The 23,617-nt window shown below is 40.7% G+C and overlaps 1 protein-coding gene across 1 annotated transcript; it reads left to right on the top strand.

Moving 5' to 3' along the window:
- Positions 1–969: 969 nt before the first annotated feature.
- LOC149782203 (uncharacterized) lies at positions 970–1,857 on the top strand. The gene has a single exon (XM_089935086.1). The coding sequence runs from the start codon at positions 970–972 to the stop codon at positions 1,855–1,857; it is 888 nt and encodes a 295-aa protein (XP_089791212.1).
- Positions 1,858–23,617: the final 21,760 nt, after the last annotated feature.

Here is a 23,617-nt window from a genome sequence, read left to right as displayed (position 1 = left end):
ATAAGGAAGCTTCAGCAACGCTTCGGAAATTCCCAACCTCAGAGTAAATGGTTGGCACTTCTGGAATCAAGAGCACGCAAGAGCGACGAGTCCATTGTAGCATTGGGTGGTGATCTAAGACAGCTGGCCCAGAAGGCATATTCAAACTTAGATGCTAAGTCTCAAGAAATGCTTGCAATGAATCAGCTTTTCAGAATACTTCCATACGAGATGAAATGCCGTTGCATTGATAAGGAGTGTAAGACTGTAGCTGAAGCAGTCGAAGTTGTGCAGAGGTATGAATCTCTGCTAGGTGATGAAGTCACTAAAAAGAAATCCAGTGTTCGGTTGACCAATGGAAGTTCTAGCTCTGATTCTAAAAACATAGGCAGTATCCAGGAAACTCTTCAACAAGTTGTTGAACGTCTTGACCGTCTAGAAAAGAAGGGATTGAATCCATCTGGCCCTGACAGATCTTCCTCAACCCATCAGCAAGGAAACAAAGCTTGCTTCTTGTGCAAGTCTCCGGACCATTTAATCCGGAAGTGTCCCTTATACAACAAAAACAAAGCTGAAAATGGTGGTTATAGGCGTGATCAAAGAAACCGAGATGTCGTACCAAATGATAATAAGTTCAACCAACAAAAGCAGGGAAACGATTCTCCGTTAGCTGTCTAGGCCAACAGTTGACGGATCGTGATGGGCCTAGTCAAAACAAGCCAAGGATTTGAGTACAGTTGATGTCAGAATTGGTCAAGTAGGTGACAAATTAAATAAATGGGACAATGGTCTTTATGGAGTTGGACATATCTGTGGAACTCAAACTCAGTTTCTTATTGATAGTGGTTCTACATCTACACTGTTGTCGTATAGAGTCTTTAAGAAAATAGAAGAAGATAACAGACCTCAGTTGAAGGAACAAGCAATAACTTGCGAGACATCAATGGTAATCGTTTACACGTGTATGGTCTAATAGATGTAGACATTAAAATGGATGAAAAGACATTCAACCATCAGTTCCTTATCTGTGATGTTACTGAAGAAGGTATCATAGGCCAAGACTTTCTCCTAAAATTTGTTGATAAAATTGACTATAAAGGTCTTAGACTCATAACTGGGAATGGTGAAATAAGTTGTTGGATTGGTGGAGAAGCTGAAATGATAAGTCGAGTCACAGTAAGAAGGACGACACAACTGCAAGCAAACACCGTTACGTGGGTTCCAATTCATGTCCTAAAGTCAGAATTCCTAGCTGAAGATGGCATTATAGAAGTGTCACACAGGGTTAGTGAGACACAGAGAGTATGTCTGCTCAGTGGAATCATCAATACAAGAGCTGATGACAAATACATTCACGTAATTAACTTTGGTGACTCTGAAACTATCTTAAATGTGAACACTGATATAGGCATCTGTGAGTCCTATTATGAACAGAATCAATCTATTCATAGATGTGCCAGCATAACAATTAAACCTGGCATCCATGCAGTAGATCAGCTGCCAGACCATCTAAAATATATGTTTGAGAGAAGTTCTACTGAGCTTGAACCAGATGAAAAAGAGGCCTTTGCAAAACTGTTGCTGAAATATCAAAATATATTTTCGAAGACTCCTGAAGATCTTGGCAAGACGGACAGAGTACAACATCGGATAAATACAGGACAAGCTCTGCCGGTACGACAACCTCCTAGGAGACAACCAATTGGCAAACGTGAAGCAGAGAAATCTGAATTGGAAAAGATGTTGCAGCTAGGTATCATTGAACCATCAAATAGTGCTTGGGCCTCGCCCATCGTCCTCGTCACCAAGAAGGATGGAAGTACTAGATTCTGTCCTGGCATATCCCTGTGCAAACAAACGTTTCATTCTGGACACTGATGCAAGCAACACTGCTGTTGGTGCAGTCCTGTCACAGGAGTATGATCAAACAGAAAGAGTCATAGCTTATATGAGTAAGACTGTGAACGTTCATGAGAGGTCATACTGTGTGACAAGGAAAGAATTACTTGCTGTTATTACGGCTCTAAGAAACTTTCATTCATATTTATATGGACAAGAAATATTTTTAAGAACGGATAATGCAGCTATTAGCTGGATTAAGAACTTGCGTAATCCTACTGGACAAGTTGCAAGGTGGCTTCAGGAACTGGGCACATACAATATCAGTGTATCACATCGCCCGGGCCAGAAACATTCCAACGCTGACGCAATGTCGAGAAATCCATTTGTCACCTGTAGGAGGCAAGAGGAAGTTCAAAGAGGCGTTGATTCAGATGAAGACAGTGAGCACAAAGTGATTGAATTTAAACCAGTGTCAACACAGTGTGAGGAAGAAACTGATAAGAAAGTGGGTTGTTCAGACACAACAGAGCAAATTATATCCAGAGCTATTACAAGAAATCAAACTGCTGATAAAGAGTCTACTTTCTCCGCAAACCAGGAGTTGCTCTGTGGATGGGAACCATCAGAAGTTATAAATCGGCAGCTAGAGGACCCAAACATTGCACCGATAATGGTAGTCGTGGATGCGCTCGTCCAGAATGGCAACGTATATCTGAAAATTCTTCCTCACTGAAAACCTTATGGCGACAATGGGATCGACTTGAGTTGCATGGTAGAATGCTATACAGAAGATGGTTTGATGACACCAAAGGTTGTTCCAAGCTGCAGCTGATAGTGCCAGAGGCACTCAGATGTGATGTTCTCAAATACTTCCATGACATTCCAACTGCTGGTCATCTTTGTGCTCAGAAGGTATTGGGAATAATTAAACAGCACTTCTACTGGCCTGCAATGAAAAAGTATGTTGAAGATTACTGTAAGAGGTGTGACAAATATGCCGCACAACAAGCGGAATCGTGCACCCTTGGGACAATATCTAGTTGGTGAACTTATGGAAAAGGTTGCCCTTGATATCTTAGGACCACTTCCCTGTACAAAGAATGGTAACAAGTACATAATGACACTTTGTGACTGTTTCACAAAGTGGACAGAGGCCATACCTCTACCAGATCAAGAAGCACTAACAGTAACCAAAGCCTTTGTCAAAGAATTTGTCTGCAGGTTTGGCACTCCACTCCAGCTCCATTCAGATCAGGGTAGATGCTTCGAAATCAAAGATTTTTCGAGGCATGTGTGACTTCTTATCCATCAATAAAACAAGAACAACACCACTAAGATCTCAAGCAAATGGCCTTGTGGAAAGATTTAATAGAACACTTGCTACCATGCTTACAATGTATTGTGAAAATGATCAAAATAACTGGGACTGGTATCTGCCGCAAGTGATGATGGCATACAGAGCATCGACACACTCAAGTACTTGCAAAATCCCAAATTTGATGATGTTGGGTAGAGAAGTTACACTGCCGATGTTAGCTGTTATTGGGGAACCTGTCCATGAAAATGTTGTAAAGAGAATGCATGCCGATGATTACATTGAAGAACTACAGGAGAAAATGAAACAAGCTCACAAACTTGCACGGAAATACCTAAAACAAAATGCTATTTACCAGAAAAGACATTATGACATAAAGGCAACAGAAAGGTCATTTAAGGTGGGTCAACCTGTTTGGCTTCATGATCCTGTGCGTAAAGTAGGTGTATGCCAAAAGATGACATCACCCTGGAAGGGTCCCTACCTTATTATTAAAAAAATTGATGACATAACTTATATGGTGAAGAAATTTCAAAAACAACCAGCTAAAGCATACCATATTGATAGGATGATGCTGTATCGAGGACAGCACCTACCACGATGGATTTCCAATTGGGACAAGAGACTGAAAGAGTTGTAGAAAGTTTCTGTTCAGTTGTATTCTCCCTTCCTTTTTATTTTCTTGATCACTTACCCTGAGTTAGTGTTCAGTTTTTGAGTTATTGTTCAGTTTTATAGGGTTTCTGAGGATGACGTAGTGGATGAAGGATTTCCGTACTGTGAGAGGGGAGGCAGGCCACATGGGACAGGCGACGCCGGCACGCCAGTGTCTGTTTTAATAGGTAGCTACCGCGAGTCATATGGGTTGTTTAAAGCTCTGGCCTGATCAACCAGAGTTGAGCTTCCTGGGATTGGGAATAAGATTATTCTCATGATTTGGTGGATTCCTCCCGCGAACTCTCTAAAACATCTATGATTACTCTATAAAGGGGAACACTATTGCAGTAGATACTTTTAAAAAGTAAAAAAAAAAATAATTAAAATTTTTTTTTTTTAATTCCAGTATGGTAGGCAACACCGTGTGGTGAGAGATACTTCACACCCGCAAACGTATAGCAAGACAGGGCTGTTTACAATGATTCCTTCTACTGTCCTTCCAGAATGAAGTGCTGGCTATGTACAGCTGAATTTTCCAACAAGAGAGATCTCAAGGCCCACTTAGCTGGACCACCACACGATCGTATGCGTGTCATATGCCCATGGTGTCATCTGGAGGAAAAGTGTTTTAAGAAAATGAACGATCTGAAGAAGCATGCCTGTAGGCAGCATAGACTGGACATTAAAGGGCTGCCTGAGGATTATTTTGGTGAACCAAATGGGTTTTATCTAGCACTCCATCCAAAGGACTATGTGTGGATTGTACGACCATCAGATTATCATAGCCATCCTGCTAAAATGGCACGTTGGGCGATTTCGAATTGGTTGAACAGGTGCCGGCGCCCCAGCCGTTCAAGGAATGAATGGATTGATGGATGGTTGTCTTGCACAAAGGATGCAAGTCGGCACGATAACCCTCAGAAGAGGCCTAGGTTGGAAGAACCCGAGCCCTATTCACCTACCACACAAGCTGTTGGAGATGAAGATGCTCAGTTTGACTCGGTGCAACTGGGGAATGGCAATACTAGGGCATATTTCTTTTCTGAAGGTCAGGGATTTTCAACCTGGTACGAGGTTAACCTCTCTGACAACATATTAAAAGAAAGGCGTTACTTCGAGAGTCTGTCAAGGAAGATCATGGTGCCACTGGACCCTAATCGCAACAGGCCCAGCTCTGAAGGGTTTGAGGTGAAGGACGAGTCCATTAGGGAAAAACTATGCCAGAAATTAGGGATTCCTTCCAGCTTTGTAACTAGTCTCTACAGGAAGACCATATCTGCTTCAGAAACTGTACCAGATTATCCTTGCCCAGTTCCAGCAGCGGATGCAGTCATGAACACTCAACCCGCCATGCCTGAATCAAACAATTACTTCACTGAAGATCAACCTTCCACTCCCCTTGACATCAGAGAAGTCAATGCGAGTCTTATCGCAAATATCTGAAGCCAGACTATCAGGGTGCACAGATGACCAGAGCCTGTCTAGATGTGTACAGTTGCCTTCACGAGGTCCATCAAACCATAATATAGAACCAGAAAATATTCCACCGGACATGATGATAGAGTTACCAGACCAAGCCACCGGATCTCCAAGTGTGACCCTCTCCAGTCTGAACATCACAAGTCAGCCATTGGTCCCTAAGATAACTGCAGAGACTCCACTAGATCTGTCAACTTTATCTTCTAAAGTTGTTACATCTTCTCCAAAGAAGTCTCAAATGTCCAAAAATCAAAATAGGGCGAGGAAATTACTGAAGACTGGGTGCATGCCCCTGTTTCCACCAGCAAGGAGAGATTGGGATAAAGAAGAGGTAGTAGAATTTACCGCTGGCCCAGTGTCAATTCGTTGGCCACCTAGGTCATGGAAGAAGATGTCTACCGACAGGAAGTTGCTCAGTGTTGAGTATGCTGCCATGACCTTGGAAGCAAGTTTGACTCCAGGCCACATCCCTGATATAGACCGGGGGGATCTCATAGACCGCTACAATCCACTTGTGCTTCCAGGGACAAGTTTCGTTCTTACCAGCTACCCGTTCCGGAAGTGCCGGTACTACAACTATGAAGTTCTCCGTATCATTGCTGTAGGGCAGGACATAGCTGACTGTTCCAGGTTTCTGGATATTCTAGAAGAAAGTGCCAAATGCAGAGATAAGAGTTTGGATTATATTCTATCAATAATAGAAAAGGCAAATGTAGGGTTACGGCTGGAACCTTGAAGAAAAGAAAAACGTAATGCATAAATTCAGGAGAATTAGAAGTTTTTAAGATGGGGGTAGTGTAATAGACTCAGGATTAACCAGTTCTGCACCATAATGGGGTTGGGGTGGATTTTACTACTGTATGTGAATTCTCCATATGTTATTAGAGATGTTTCTTTTAAGATATTAGTGATGCATGTTTAGCTCATTGGACCTAGGGCAGTGCAGGAGCATGTAGTTGTGGCAAATTAGTTGCTTTGTGGTTACATGAATTTTACGTATAACTGCTCCCTATTTTCGATAATGCGCCACTTCATAGGCATGTTCTCAGACTTCCTGCGGTCCATGGAGTCAGATTATACTGAATTACTAGTTAGGTAATCACATATTTATTATGTATGTTGGAAATCTCTGTCAATACATTTTAGCTATTACCATGTTGATCATTATATTACACTTGGCTTGTCAAGGTTTGACATTTTACATTCAGCACCGTTTCTTGCACAAATTACATGCTTGTGTTACCTCATTTAATACCAGATGTGTGTCTCCATCATGTGGCCGCTTGATGTGAACGTCACGACACATGTAGTAAATATGAAGTTTCAGGTTGTTCGTGTTTCGCGGTAAACGAACTTTTCAACGATCGAGTCAAGTTCTTATGGACGCCATCTTTATTCGTTTGTGACCCATGACCTCGATGGTTAGATATTACAGGTATGTGATTCACATACATTTACACTTAGATGAAGTCACAGTGAACTTATGGCCGAAAGTAATATCTTAAATATACCGACTTTATATAAAAACTGTTAGATTTATTGAGTAATGTAATTTGTGTTGTGCATAGTAGCAACCTTCCCAGCAACCGCAATTCTTTTAGTATCATTATACCCTGTCATTGGTTTGCCAGTTTATCCATTCGAGAACTGTTGTTTTACTACTGAAAACTATATAGAAATATTAGGATACAGAGTTTTTGTCGAGGGTTTTGTACAAAATAAGATATAAGATATGAGAATATTTTATATGTTGGAATATATTGAACCTTATTCATATGTGATCGATATCGCAAGTTTTGCGATAGACTGAGGTTTGCCAGTTTGCCACATCTGATTCGTTGGCGGATTCAGTCTGCCAATTCTGATTGGTTCAGTACTGTCACGTGGTATAAAACCGATGGCTATATATTGGAGTGGAAGACGGTACTTGTCAGATAACTGCAGAGCGCGGTAAACTTCAAAACGATAATAACATCTGTGAAGTCCAATACTCCTTTTAGGTAATGACATATATAAATTGCTAAATAATAATAGTATAGGACTGACAAAGTAATAATAATACTCTGAATTATGTGGACATTAATTAGGTAAAAAGCTAGTAAAATAAGCAATACCTGGAATATTTAAACGTCCGTGTTTTTAACAATATGCAGAGACAAGCATTCTGGAAAATTACGTAGAAATGTTGAGTAAGTAAATTAATCTTCAGAATTATCGTGCAGTTATCTCAAACCACATTGGTAACCTGGGTTAAACGAATACAAAGCAAATCTTCAACTCTCGTCTGTTAGGGTCACTCTATGATTTCCAATTATTATTTAATTTATTTAACATTGAAACGGACTATTATGTGCTGAGACATTTTATTGAAAAGATCCTGGAACAAGACATCGGAAATTAATGTCAGTATCAAATTGTTACAATACAAGAGTGCAAGCAACGAGTGTTTCAGAGTATATTTGTCTTATTCCAAATGAATAGTGTGTACTGGTAACAGTTTTCCAGTTTCTTCGCTATGTTAGTTTCATTAAACATTTTTGGCTGACTTTACTGTTGAGTGGAACTTCTTCAATTAACCCTCCCTAGCAGACAGGAATTAGAGGTCGCTTACAATATCTTTATTTACTCCACCATGTTTAATTTATAACATTACGACTCCATCTTGAATTATCAAAGTTACGCGGCAAGGCGATGTAAATTCAATTTACCTCATACTTCTCTGGTATCTTCATGTTAGTAAGTATGTGTGTTGCATTGTTATTGAGTATGCTATATTCCCATATTGACATACAATGTGTAACTTAAACACTTTCGTAATATTAAATTTAATTTTCTTCCCTGAATGGCCCATGTTGTTAAACATACGGATGTTTTAACATAAAGTTTCTCTTTTCCCGGTTCCACCTAAATATGGTTGTCTTGCTTGGACTTTTTAAAAAGAATTTACAAATATAAATGAAACATAACTATGCAATGAGTCCAGTGGTATCATCCTTCCTATTTTTATAAGTAAAATAACAACAATACAAAGTTTTTCTTTCTATGAAAAACTCTTGCATAATTGTATAAATTAATTTCAACCTTGAATTCATGGTAATAACTACATGTCAATACGTGGCCCTTGGTCAAGGAACCTGTAGGGTTTGGTACCGGCCCGCTAGTCCACGAGGTTTCAGATACGATAGGAAAATAGGAGGATGTATTTTTAGGTGTGTAAAGTAAGTTAGACTATTCTGTTAAATGCGTTTTAAATTAATCTCTTTGCATATATCTAAATCTTTCAGGCCGCATATGCATGGCATTTAAGGTTAAACAAAACTAGCTCTAAGATTGATTTCTGCCATATATCCCAAATTAAACGCTAAATATATACGTATAATTATCTTTATTTATATTTTAAACTAACCGTGACATAGCATGTATATATATGATAGCCAGTACTGGATTACCCATTAGGCACACTAAGCACGTGCTTAGGGCACCAGCCCAACAGGGGCATCAGAAAAAATTCATATTAATTGTTGATGATGAAATTCAATGAATTATTAATGACCATTTCGATCTGAATGTACAGGTATTTTGATATGGAATGATGGCAGCATTTGTAATTTCCCACCTTTGTAGCTTTTAATATTCTTTTTTTTTAGTTTCACACCTTTTTTGGGGGTGGGGTGGGGGTGCGCAGCGCACCATAATATTTTCAGTGCTGAGGGTCCTGGAAAGCCTTAATCTGGCACTGGTGATTGAGTGTTATGGTACCTTGGCACAAAAGTGGTTAACTAATGCCAACAGGTGATGAAGCTGAACAAAATGTAAAACTGAAATGCTGACAAAGTTAGCAAGTTACCTATTTCCATAAAATATTTTAAATTATGTACAACAAGATAAAATATAAAATTTAGAGATGTCAAAATTTGCAAAAATGCATATAATATAAAGGTAATATATGTAAAATCCATAAAACATGATTAAAATTTGTTGTATAAATCATACAACTTTAGGAAGTCCAAGATTTTCTCGAGTGCTAAGTCCTCATACAGTTTCATCAAGTATTTTACGTGAAATACTTCTGTCTCGCAGGGTGGAAATCGACACGCTTGATAAATGTGCTCCACTGTCAGGGTGCATATTCCGGTTGCGGTTGAGTAATTAGGTGTTATGCATGAGTTAGATATTCGTTTCGGATACGCGATCGGCACCATACCACCCCATCTCTCCCATTTCTTGTATACTACGGATGCCGTTTTCCAAAACTGGGCTTGATAAGCAACTTTGCTTGTGTACTTTTCATTTTCGTGTATTTGCCAAGTATGACGAAAATACTGTATATATATATATATATATATATATATATATATATATATATATATATATATATATATATATATATATATATATATATATATATATATATATATATTATAAAATAAACAACACCAACACGTAGAATGTGTGACCGGTTTCGCTTTAATGCTTCATCAGACTGAATTCAAACTGAATTCATTGCTTACGTCATTAAATATATTGTTTCTAAGTGATCAATTAAATAAACAATATGACATAAACAAGTGACGTCATAGCTTACATTTTTAACGTAATTATCTTATACGTTAACGAATAATTTACATGGAGATATACATATAGAGCAAAGATTAATGATATCTTAATACATACAAATATATAAAACTGGATCTTAAAGATACATATATCTCTACTGATAGCTATATAAAAATATAATTCAGAAAAAATATATTTAAAAAATTTACTAAATGTCATATAGTGTTTCTGAATTTAGACCTTTTGGATATACCATATTAAGACGGTGAATCCAATGGGTTTCCTTCAGTAGACGTTCCATTTCAAAATCAGCTTTAACAATAGGTTGGAAGGAGAAATCTTGCAATGTATGGGAATTTTTTTTTAAAATGTGATAAACTGAAATAACATTTGATAAATAACACTCCTTGTTGAGAAGTACAGTCAGCAGCAGAGGGGGCGAATCGGACAACTTTTTCGACAAAATTTGATTAAGGTTTTAAAACGACAAATAGAGCCTTCCTTCGAAATCTCACTTTTCAAACAAAAAAAAAAAAATAAAGGCTCCGTTTGGCAAATGGAGCCTTAGTGTTTTTTGCTCGAAAACGCTATATTTCGCGCCAACATCCCGTTGGTGTTTTCCCGTGGCAATCATCGGGTGTCCCGCGTTGTTGTCATTGCCCCCTCTGCTGCTAAGGGGTTACTTACAATTTAACCGAATATTTGGTCAAGTCCGATACGATATCGTGTCCGAGGATCATGTAAATTTATCGTTACAAATCCATGTGGGGTCGACTGAGCATGACTAAAAAAGTTTCGAAAAACATTAAAGTCCATGTCACCGCCGCACCATGTTTGCCAAATATTTCGTAGCGTGTGTGTATCAACGCCGTTGAACACAGCAAGAATATTACAGTTGTCTCTGATTACTTTTGGAATCTGAGTGTATCGTTGAGTGACATATATCACGTCGGTGTTTTTATGCCTGCCTCTGGAAAATATCCTAGCTGGGTTTTTTTGATTGTCTAACATAACATCATCGTACACGACTAAATTGTTAACGTCGCCATCAATATCATCGATACCTGGTGCATCATTGATATCCGTAATAAACTCAATAACATTTTTTTCAGCGATCGCTGATGCATTCTCGTTGAAATCTTTCAACACCTCGTAGCATCGTTGATCATCTACGCTAGGAGCAACTAAATACAACTTATCCCACTTCATCCATCTCATTATTAAATTAAGTAACAATTGCGTCTTGCCGGATCCAGATGGTCCGATGATAATCATCCGGATCGAGTTTGGTAACGCTGCAACATGCTTAACTGGTTCTCTTGTTTTAGTCGCCGAAAAATCAATTATATTCATATCTCTATAGATAAATTATGGATCTATATTGTGTGAAGTGTAGAGTACGTACTGGCACAAATGATATGACAACCGTTACAACAAGAAATAATAGATCGGCACTTACTGGTAAGTGTGTACAATGCTGTATAAAGAAATTTAGATTTATTTCTATTAGACCCGGGGATGTTTTAAAAAAAAGCGAGGAGGTGATATTGCAGCCAAGTTATCAAAACTCCCCGGAACACCGTGGGCAAAGTATCCAGGAGAAAAGCACCTCCCAGGATATAGCTACTGTGGCCCCGGAACACGATTAGATATCAGACTCGATGATCAAAATCAGCCCAAACCCGGTGAGTATCCAATAAACGCTATCGATAAGGCGTGTCATGCTCATGATGTTGCTTACTACAAAAGTAGCGATCTGCAACAGCGTCATATCGCGGACGTAAAATTAATTCACGCGTTAAATGCTATTCCTGATAAATCCTTCAAAGAAAAATTGGCTTCATGGTTGGTAAAATCGGCCATGAAAGGTAAATTAATGACTGGAAGCGGAGCTTCTCGCGCTGGTAATTGAAAACGCCAGCGTTTATAATAACAACATGGAATCCATCTATTATTCTCCGAGAGGATACTGGAAGGGGAAGGCCGCAATTGGTAAGCTTGCAAGCGCTGCAAAAGTAACGAGGGCCACCGCGGCTAATTGGTTATCCAGACAGGCTATATGGCAAATTTATCTACCACCGCCTAAACAAATCAACTTTTCGCGCTTTGATATCAGCGTACCTAATGAAGTTCATCAGGCTGATATACTATTTCTGCCGCATGACAACGGTTACAAATACGCGCTAACCGTAGTTGATGTTGCGAGTCGATACAAACAAGCGGAGCCGTTAAAAACAAAGTCAGCAACTGAAGTAGCCGATGCGTTTGAGCGGATTTATCGAAGAGGTCCTCTGCGCTGGCCAAATCTATTACAAGTTGATCCTGGTAGTGAATTTCGCGGCGCTGTTTTATCAACGCTGAAGCATCATAGCGTCGCGATACGACGAGGTCATACTGCGCTACATCGTGATCAGGCAATTGTTGAACGATTCAATCGGACTGTTGCTGAACGGTTATTTGGATATCAATACGCAAAAGAATTCATCCAAGAAAAACGATCTCGTGAATGGGCCAAAAGGTTGCCAGGCGTAATTGCAGCGTTAAATAACGAGATTACCCGAGCAATCAACATGAAGCCCAGCGACGCGATTAAATACGAGTATATACCCGGAAGATCAAAAATAAATAGCGTTTCCAAGCCGATTCTCGGCGATGTCACTGTTAGATATCTATATGAACCAGGAGAGCTTGAAGGCGGTAAAAAAAGAGCTACTGATCCTATTTGGAGTGTTACCACACATAACATATCAACGATAACACGATCAACTGGTAGACCACCGATCTATAGACTGGATTCAACTGCCCCACAGCGGGGGTTTACACGCGAGCAACTACAAGTGATACCTGACGATACTCAATTGCCCCCGCGTGGTCTTAACTAGCGCCGTTGCGTCTATTGCACTCAAGACAGGTTAACCTCACATTGTTTTTGACATGACCGAGACTGTTATCGATCCTGTCCACGGTAAATTGGCGAGCGTCTTTATCCGAATAACGCCAGCGCATTACACAATTACAACTCGCGCAGTGATTATTCTGTTGTTGTCGTAACGCAATTATTAATTCGGCATCAATATCAAAACGCCGCTGTTTTTTTTTATCCTGCTGGCGGTAACCCGAGAGTTTTCTATCGATGACGCTTGCATCGATGATGTCGTTGGTGACTTTGTCGCCGGCTTCGTCAGTGACTCCGTCACTGGCTTCGTCAATAACAATTCTTCGAAGCTGATTTATCCTCCGTACTCGGGACACTGCAAGATAGACTAGATTTGACCATTCGATGCGATTATCAACCATCCAAACAATTGTGTCCGTGATGGTTAGTCCCTGCGAGGAATGTATTGTTGTTGCGTATCCTAGCGTCCACGGGGATTTATCAGCACGTAGCGCGTCCTCGACGACGCTGATATCAACGAGCACGATATCATTCAGCACGAGAACTTGTTTTTTTGTCCCTGACGCCGTCGGGCCCGGGATTTCAACTTCAATGTTCTGCCGCCGTGTGTCCGAGGGTCTATAGCATAACGGCACTGGGCGCGTTGGAAACTTTTCCTTATGCAACGTAAACAACTTCCGCTGAAGTGTGTCTCTGACTATCTTTCTACTCGCTACAATCAAATCGTTTGGTATCCATGTTTCCCAAAATTCATTCATTGGAGTTTCGGGAATCACCTCGCGAATTATTTCACATTGAATTCTATCTGGCTGTAATCTGATTAATTTTTTAACCTCGCGCAGTTGTTCATCAAGTGCTCGGTAATCAGTATCGGTTTCTTCATAATAGTCCACAAAACCCTTTAACCAATCATGGGGACCCTCGCCGACAAATGGTGGTGGTTGGCCATGGTCGCCACACATTATCACCGCTGTATTCGCGAGCAGCAACCAATCAAGAAACATTTGTAAAACATCTAACGAAACAGTACATATCTCATCCCAGATGATAACCTCAGGAATAAATTTTTCACCCATTCGATCAGGAGTCCACTCACCGCCGCTGTATCGAAAAAAGCTGTGATAAGTAACGGCGTCAACATTTCGTTGTTTTATTTCTCGCGCTAGTCTATGGGTCGGTGTAAGCACGATTATACTTGCCCGCGTTCGAAATAATTCAATTGCCCGAGTCGTCTTTCCCGACCCGCCACAGCCGCTTAAATAAACTGTTTTGTGTCTACAAATTGGATCAGAACACGGTGGTGCATTAGACCATTCTGACAATTTATCACCGCGTAGGTAATTGTTTTCAACGGTGACATCTGCTGATGGTGAATAATCGCGTCGTATTTCATTTTTAATTCTCCATGTACCCCAACTCTCGTCCGGACTAGTAAACTCGGCTATGTTTCCCTTATACTTTACGTCAATATAAAATGAATCAACGGCTACTCTAACCGCGGTGTCGGGAAATCTATTTATCATCGAGAATAAATTTATGCAAGCATAACCCAGCATAGACGCCCTCAAATGCGGGTATGCTGGGCTGTCTCCATCGCTGTAAGTAACAACTGTACCCAACCTTGTTCCATTGGACAAGAAAGCTGTTTTACAGTTCACGTATTTATTTTTCGCCACTGCGTCCTTGATTACGAAATCATATTCTGCGTCATCTATAATCAGCCGTGAGCAATATCGTTTGTAATCGCAGTTTTTTCCACCTTGTGTGAACTTACCAATTATTCTTCTACCGAGATCTTTTGCCTCTCTGTTTCGTTGGTTGAATATCCTCCTGGACCATTCGATGATATATTCCTCGTCGGCATCAATGTGTTTTCTGGACTCGTCAATTATGCTATCTAGACGCTCCGGTTCTGGTAACCAGACTTCAGTCTGCGCCCGATATGATATAATCGCATCACTGACAATTAACGAAACTAGCATTTTACAATCAATCATATACCGTAGCAGAGCTATTGGCAACCACTTCTTTTCAGACATGTGTCTACCGATCCAAATATAGCAACAGCGATGAAGTCCTGCCGCGAATTCAAATGATACTATGCGAGCGAATCCGGTTAAATCAAAATCAGGCAGTGGTCCATTAATAGCATCACGAGTCATTTCATGTCTGGGGTGTCCAAATCGTTTAAAGTACCCAGCGGCGGATCCATACCCGAGAAAACTCGCTGGATAACAGGCAACTATATCAACGGAAATCATAGCATCGCGGTTGTATTCAGTGTTCCATAGTCCACCGTGATAGTATTCCAAACAACTGGATTGTACATCCGGTAGAAATTCCTTGCGTGTTGGACTCCACGCACTTTTCCTTGCTGCAACATGAGCCGCAACCGATGGAATCGTAAAACAATTTGTTAGCAGTTGTTCATCATGCTCTCCAAATTCCATGGCGGTTTTTTTCATCTTGTTGTGAAACGCTTCAGTGTGATATAATTCACCGTTTGGTCTTACAAACTGATCAAAGGTATCCGCATCGTTTTCAGCGCTGCGAAGTAACCACACTGATACAGGGTCGTTTTTACACAAACAAGCAATAGCATCAAATAGTTTCCTCTCCGCGAGAAAACCGTCCTTGGAGAATTGTTCTCCCAGGAATTCTTCAGGTATATACTTTACTGTTCTATCCCGTGGAAATACTGTGATCGCGGACGTCCATGCGTGTTCGTTATGATCAATAATTTTGATTGGGGTTCCCTTTGATTTATACTTTGATTCGTATAATACTTCACCGGTTATCGTTGTAACGGTTATTGGAAATCTCAGCGACGTTTCTAATCTCGCTACGTCGCTGATGGTTGCTCCACGCTCGCGCACTGTCTCCTCCCACTGGTTGATTTTGCTACGTCGTAAATCGGTTAGTTTATTTCCTCGACATGCATTTGTAAAATGCTCTATTACTCGTTGTGCTACACAATTTATCCCCGTTGACTGTTTCATCGGCGCTAGTTTTCCGATATCAGGTTTCTTATTTAACGGGTATATTCCATAAACAACTGCTGTTTCAGGATACGCTCGTTCATAGTATGGTCTGTCAATTCCGGTTAACAACCCCGGCTTGGAGTCGCGGCTAACAGTGACTGTTTTCTTGTCGCTGAGAACTGGTTCAAATTTATCACGTATGATCCAATTACCTGATTCCACCCGGACAATGAATTTTACTCTGAAGAAATACTTTTTACCGTCAAGTTGTGATATTATCGTTGCTGCGCAGTTGTCGTTCATGGTAGCATCAACAACACCATCAATTCGAAATGTTGACCAACTATGAGATGCACCATCACGCTTGAATTCATTGATACAATCGCGTATTTTACTCAACAGGGTTCTATCGTTTATTAACGCTTTTGGTGCGTCCTTGAGGGCTCTATCGAGATTAAACCTAATATTTTTCCAGGGCTTAATTGCTGCTAATTTCTTGAACTCCTCCTCCATATAATTAAAACAAGTATTTAAATAAAAGAATATAGCATAATGAATCACTGCAAATGGTTGATGATTGGGTCGATAACCCCGTGCAATAAATCATGTAGAGGTGAATTCTGCGGGTATCATTTACAAAGCGTTCGTAATGGTTCTCTTGGCCCCCTCCCGTGCTTGGTTTGCCACGTTGGTGTAAGAGGAAAATCGCAGTTGTGTATCAATTGTGGCGGAAAGCGATACAGAGAGTTAAAACGTTATTACGACAAGCGAATTAAAAACGCCGTCATTGACCCCACCGCCGACTCCGTCAAGGACAAAATTATCAAAACTCCTCAGGACTACATTGAAAAGTTTATAATTAAACCAAATAATGAATTAGACAAGTAGTATTATTATACAAATGGACCAAGAATTTCAGCCGCATCCTGTGCTCGTTAATTACGAGGCATCTCGCGACGGCGTTGTTAGAAATCGTAGACTAAAAAAACCAGTTGGATGGAAAAATAATCAGGGGTATTTGACGTTTAGTGCCGGAAAGAAGAAATATTTCTGTCACAGAATCATCTATGAATGTTTTTACGGATTGATCAAGGATGGTCTCGTTATTGATCACATTAATTCTAATTGTCAAGATAACAGACTGTGTAATCTGTAAGCTATCTCTCAGAGCGAAAATACTAAAAAAGGCCAAACTGGTAAGTGCTCAAAGCAAGCAAAGGGTGTCAAATCGTTTAATACATCAACGCACGAGGAAAAAATATTTCAGTCGATGAATGAGGCAGGAAAATATTTCGACATTTGTATCGCCTCAATACGATTTGTTGCAGAAGGAATACATAATTCAGCGATCTCAAAAAAGACCGGACACAGAATTCGATTTTCATATATAAATATCAGCGAGTGACAAGGTCACCATGACGAAGTCGCCATGACAGTGTGAAACGTTATAATTAATAAATTGTCTGTTCCGGAAGAAAACGAAGTATTCAGTGTTGTTAAGTAAATGAATAACACACCTAGGGATTGATACGCAGAGTTCATTTTGTAAACATTTTTTTTATATTAGAAATAAAGATGTTTATAAGAATATGAATATCGAAAACATCAATAACATTTTAACCGAGATTTCAAAATTAAAAAATCAAGGAATTGAATTATCTGATAGTCTCAACAGCGAAAAAATATTATCCGATTATGAGATTATTAACGAACAATCGAAACGGGGGCGTTTTACCCTGGCCCGCGAGTATTTTTTTATAAAACGATTACAACATACGATTAATGAGAACCTGTACCACAATGACGTAAATGCATTCATTGGACTATTTACTGCCGTTGAAATAATACGAAAAAAACTCGGACGTGTTTATGAACGACGCCGGGAGATTTCTAGTAAGATCAAAAACATTAGAAGGATTATAGACGAAAACTCCGTGGAGCCCCCGATGTATACATATGCCCCCGCCACACTCGGCGGTAAATAAGAAATTGCGGAGCAATTGCAATAATGGTAGGCGAATCACTTACTACTCGGCTAGCCAGAGAGCGGCTAGCAGCGCTTAAAAAGTTCATACCGTTACGAGACAGGGTCCGAGAACAACTTCAAACGCGGCAGCAACTACAAACTGATTTTACTGTTGGAAGCGAACAACTCTTTGCCCCGGTAACGAGTGCAACCAAGGATGTGAAAACAGCGATATATGGGGATATTCCTGACGAAGAAAGAAAGAAAAAGGCGTCACTGCTTGGCGTACTTGAAAAGATAGCGGCTCGGACCGAACAAACAAAAAGGTCTTTAGAAACACTTCCTGCAAAAATAGCGGTTGCTACAACACGGAGGCCACCACCACTCGCTATAATGGACCCACAAGAACCTTATGTTACAATGGCCGACGAAGAAGAACTAGGTGCTACTGCAAGAGAACCAGAAGAAGAAATACCGGAAGAAATACCGGAAGTAATACCGGAAGAAATACAGGAAAAAAAAGAGAAAGGGGAAAATATACCCCGTAATGTACTTAAAAAGGACACAATAGATAAAATTAGAGGCCTCAGCGGGGAAGAAATAGTTGATTTTACTGCCACAAATTTTGCTAAGAGCACACGAGATAAGAAGCATATCAATAGCGGTTACGAGGAAAATGTAAAGGAGTTAAAGGATTGGACAAGAATAGTGTATTTAGCGAGTATACATGAGAATGCGATACCACGTGGTGGTGGTCCCAAATACAAAGCATTCCTCGATAGGGTTAAAAGCGCAAAACCAAAAAAAGGAGAAGGATACAGCGGTGGGGTTGAAAACGCTTGTCCTGATAGTGTTCTCAGTGATATATCACGGCTGGAAGTACTAATCGGAGGAAAACGAGCCGGAAATAACTCTCCGGAAATAATCAATGAGGCCGCTGATATTTGCAAGCGGTTATTTGCAGGCGGTATCATGGACATTAATGCATATCGAACGCTCATAGACGAGCTCGTGGATGATTAATTGGAAAACTGGTGTTTTTTATAATAAAGATGATCATACACTACAACCATGATAAACCAGTACTCGTCCACGTGGTAAACTCGCGATTGCCTGTTTACCGCGCGTACTATGGAGATGGTCTCGGTAGCACCATTGCGGGGTTATTTACAAGAATGGCGCCAAAAGTAGCGCCGTTAGCCAAACAATTAGGAATGAAGGCTATTGATGTTATTCGTGATAGGGGAATCAGCGCTATTGGAGATGTTGCCGGAAAGGCGTTTTCTGCAGCAAAGGACAAACTAATGTCGTTGGTGAGAAGAAAAAAACAGAAACCACCGGTGATGCCATCAACGACAGTGATGCCTGCGAATGTCAGTAAAGTAATAAATAACGCCGTGGAAGAAAAACTAGAGTCGTTGGCGGCTCAGTCATTGATGACGACTCCGCCAATGGCGACTCCGCCATCCGCCGATGCGGCAACCAACGCGCTCATGAACGCGATAGCGGGAAGTGGCCTTAAACAGAATTCAAAGAATTTACGACGAAAACGACGTTGATGAATTGCAATTGAAAACATAACATGATAAATAATAAAATGTTTGCGCGAACCGCTGATCCCGCGTTTGATATGGATGCCCCAGTGCGCAGGGATGATTCTGTCCGTGATTATCAATTTTATTCCTATCAACCACCACAAGCCGACCTACGATCGCGAATTGAACTTCAAGTCCAAGATACCAGTAAATACTTTTTGCCGTGTGAAGCGTTTATCGAAATTGAGGGAGAACTCGTGACAAATGTTGCCGCTAATACACCGTACGCAGATGACGATCGTGTTCGAGTTGGCTTTGTTAACAACGGTATCATGGCGTTATTTGAGAGTGCCAGATATCTTATTGACGGGCGAGAAATTGAATCAATAGAACGCGAGGTTGATGTTGCAACGACGCTAATTGGGTTAGCGAGATACTCGGATGATTATACAAGATCGGCGGGCCCATCTATGATGTTTGCGAAGGATACCACTAATAACGCTGATCATCTTCAGTACATTAACGTGCTGGCGGAAAGAGATACCGCAGTTGACCCACAGGCTGAAGCAGCCAATCCAGACCGCAGGGCAAGACCAGGCGCTAATTTCACTGTTATAAAAAGTGTCAACAATAATTACAATCTAGGATTTGCAACACGAAGAGGGATGTTGCAAAGACCACGCCGACAGTTTTCATGCGCGATTCCGCTCCATCACATATTCGGATTTTGTAGAAACGTCAGAAAAGTTATCTATGGGGCTAAGCATACAATCGCGCTAACGCGAAGGGGCGATGATAACAATGCAATATGGCGTGCTGCTGGCGTCGATAACGGTAAAGTCGTTTTAACTAAAATGGCATTGTGGATGCCGGTGTTAACTCCATCAGTTACCACGGAAGCACGATTGTTATCATTTATGGAACAGGGGGGAAAATCGTTGTTGAGTTGGCTAGCGGTAACAACTGATGCTAAAGAGGATAATGTTGCTGATACATTTACATGGCACTTGGCATCAAAACAGGGTGTTTCAGCCCCGCGTCATATTTTTATAGCGCTACAGAATAGGGAACGATTGGGTAATCAAGAACGCAGCCATATGATATTTGATCAATTAGGAGTCAGGGATGTTTCGCTGAGAATAAACGGACAACAGGAACCATCCGAGGATATACAGCTTAATTACGGCGACAACCATATCGCACGTGTGTATCATCGATTGCTGTCATATATGGGTCGTGATCAAAACGTCGACACTGGTTTGCAAATATCACAACTTGATTTTAAAAACCTGTATCCGATTTATTACTTTTCGTTGGAACATCTTGATTTAACGAGACAATCCGTCGTTGATATACACTTCCGAGCTCGTATAGCCCCGGGTGGTGTTAATTATAGAGCGGTTGCTGTCATTCTCAGCGATAAATCAATGCTGCTAGAAGGTGTTGGTGGACGAATGAGAATCGTTGATGCGCCAGTGGAAAACATGTAATTGAAAACACAAACGCGTTTACAATAAATGTCGTATAGTGTTGTCGGCGTTACACTAACTGATGGTCAAGTCAAGAAATTACGATCAAAGTCGGCTAAACAATGCGGAACCACAATAACGCTGAAGCCGTCACAGATGGCAGGTGGTAATCATAAGATATCGTTGACGGCGCGTCAAATAAAACATTTCAATGATGCGATGAAGAATAAAAAGGGCGTTCAAATAGATTTTTCGGCCGCAGCGATTAAAAACATGGAAAAGACCGGTGGGATATTTCCGCTGTTAGCTGCGATTCCAGCGTTGATTGCCGCGGCCGCACCAGCAGTGGCTAAGGCGGCGGCGTTGGGGGCCGTTGGTACCGCGGCTGGAATGGCACTGAAAAAGGCAACCGGGAAAGGCTATAAAAAAAAACGATCCGTGGCCGGAAAGGGTCTAAGACTACCGGGAACCCCGTATTCATGGTATTCGGGAAAGGGTCTAAGACTACCGGGAACCGTTTAATGACTCCTATGTTTAATTTTGATTTAATAGACGCCGCCGACGCGTTAGCGATAAAAAACTTCAGAGGTGTTTTTATGAGGGATCAATTACCGGCGGCACCAAGGAATATTGAAACCGGCATAATTAACCTCGATGGGTCCTCCGGAGCGGGAACTCATTGGGTTGCATACGCGATTGATCCGCGTGCGATCGTCTATTTTGATTCATACGGGTTAGCCCCGCCGAACGAGTTCATGCGGTATATCCGGGCGTGTTCAGCCCCGGTTTTTTATTCCACGCTGCCAACACAGCAATTAAGTGACCCACCGATATGTGGCCGTGAGGTATTGAACGTACTCGCGGCGATTTCATCATCGCGGAAACCACCTCATGTGGTTGTAAACGAATACACTAGTGGGGTCGTAGAGGCCCGGCGGGTTAATTAAAAACACCGTTTTTTTTTACAATAACGATGATTGATATTTGGGGACGACCTATTTCGGCGCTGAAAGAATCCACGGAAACGCCCGCCACCGATGACATAAAAAAACTAATCGAGGATGAAATCGCCGATACGTTAAACTTAACCAGTGTTGACCCAGGTGAAATAGTTGTATTTCAAGACCGCCAGGGTAAATTAAAATCCAGTAATGTGTCGCTGGATGACGTTTTAACACGACAGCGTGATGCCGCCGAGAACGCTATCGCGTTGTATACCAGCGACGGACGACTCAAACCGGGTGAACATCTGTCGACGGTGACGGATAGGGTAACATTAGTCCAAGACGGTTTTATAAGGTTAGATAGATCGGTGACCGAACTTGATACGCAGGTGAAAAAATCTGTCACCGAGGTGAAAAAATCTGTCACCGAGGTGAAAAAATCTGTCACCGATATACAACTCACTACCGCTAGTTTTTTGGGACCCCGACGGTAACCGAACCAAATCTTGCAGGGATAAAAAGTACTATTTCGGAGTTTACAACGCTGTAGGGCCAATTTTACACGTTACGAAAAAATGTTAACAGGATCGATGACAACTTTGATAAATTCTTTGGTAAAAAAAATACCAAGCTGGATGAAATCACAACAACTATAAATGATATCACTGCGTATGAACAGGAAATAAAAACAATCAAAACTGATGTTGCAGCGAACAAGAATAATGTAGACGCGAATGGACAGGAAATAAAAACAATCAAAACTGATGTTGCAGCGAACAAAAAAAGTATAGACGCGTGTGGAGGGGAAATAGGAACGATCAAACTTGATGTTGAAGCGAACAGAAAAAGTATAAACGTGTATGGAGGGGAAATAGAAACGATCAAAAGGAATATAGACGCGTATGGAGGGGAAATAGAAACGATCAAAACTGATGTTGAAGCGAACAAAAGGAATATAGACGCGTATGGAGAGGAAATAAGAACAATCAAAACTGATGTTGAAGCGGAAAATTTTAATGTTATATCGATCAGAGGAAATATAGACGCGCATGGACAGGAAATAAAAACAATCAAAACTGATGTTGCAGCGAACAAAAGGAATATAGACTCGCATGCAGGGGGAATAAGAATAATCAAACTTGATGTTGAAGCGAACAAAGGAAGTGTAAACGCGCATACACAGGAAATAGGAGCGATCAGAATTGATGTTATGGCGAGCAAAAGGAATATAGACGAACATACACAGGAAATAGGAACGATCAAACTTGATGTTGAAGCGAACAGAAAAAGTATAAACGCGTATGGAGGGGAAATAGAAACGATCAAAACTGATATTGAAGCGAACAAAAAAAATGTAGATGCGTATTGGCGGGGAATAGGAATAATCAAAACTGATGTTGCAGCGAACAAAAAAAGTACAGACGTGCATGCATATGAAATAGGAACAATCAAACTTGATGTTGCAGCGAACAAAAAAAGTATGACCGAGAATACACAGGAAATAGGAACGATCAAAACTGATGTTGCAGCGATTAAAGACAGACTACCGAGAATGACAGAGCAACTCGAAAAAATAAAAATCCCTCATGAGAACACCATCAACACGGTATACACAATTCGGTATGGATCATTCGATTGGACTCCTACTCATAATACAGTAGATATCACCGCAACTGTTAATGGCATTTATCGATTGACATTGATTTCAGCGATGCAGTTTAATATATTATCGTCGAATTCAACCGGGTTTAACAATACAATATCAACAATTATGAACAAGAACACAACTGAACGGTTTATAATTAGTGCCGTTGATAGAGATTTAACCAGGGCAAACATCATATGGTATGTGGAATTTGTAGTGGATCTAAGTAATTGAAAACACTAGTTCTTTTAAATAAAAATGACCACCAAGGCAATTGAATCAGAGGTATCACCGACGTCACATCAATATCGATTCGATACCGCAAAAGAATTCTCCGCGAACTTGAAAACGC

The sequence above is a fragment of the Sinohyriopsis cumingii genome, chromosome 15, assembly GCF_028554795.1.
Source record: "Sinohyriopsis cumingii isolate HCF-2022 chromosome 15, ASM2855479v2, whole genome shotgun sequence".
Taxonomy (NCBI): Eukaryota; Metazoa; Mollusca; class Bivalvia; order Unionida; family Unionidae; genus Sinohyriopsis; species Sinohyriopsis cumingii.
The sequence above is the reverse complement of the archived record's forward strand: the minus strand, read 5'-3'. Positions and strand labels throughout refer to the sequence as shown.

Coding starts and splice junctions, on each gene's coding strand:
- LOC149782203 (XM_089935086.1), top strand. CDS start 970: ATGGATGAAAAGACATTCAACCATCAGTTCCTTATCTGTGATGTTACT.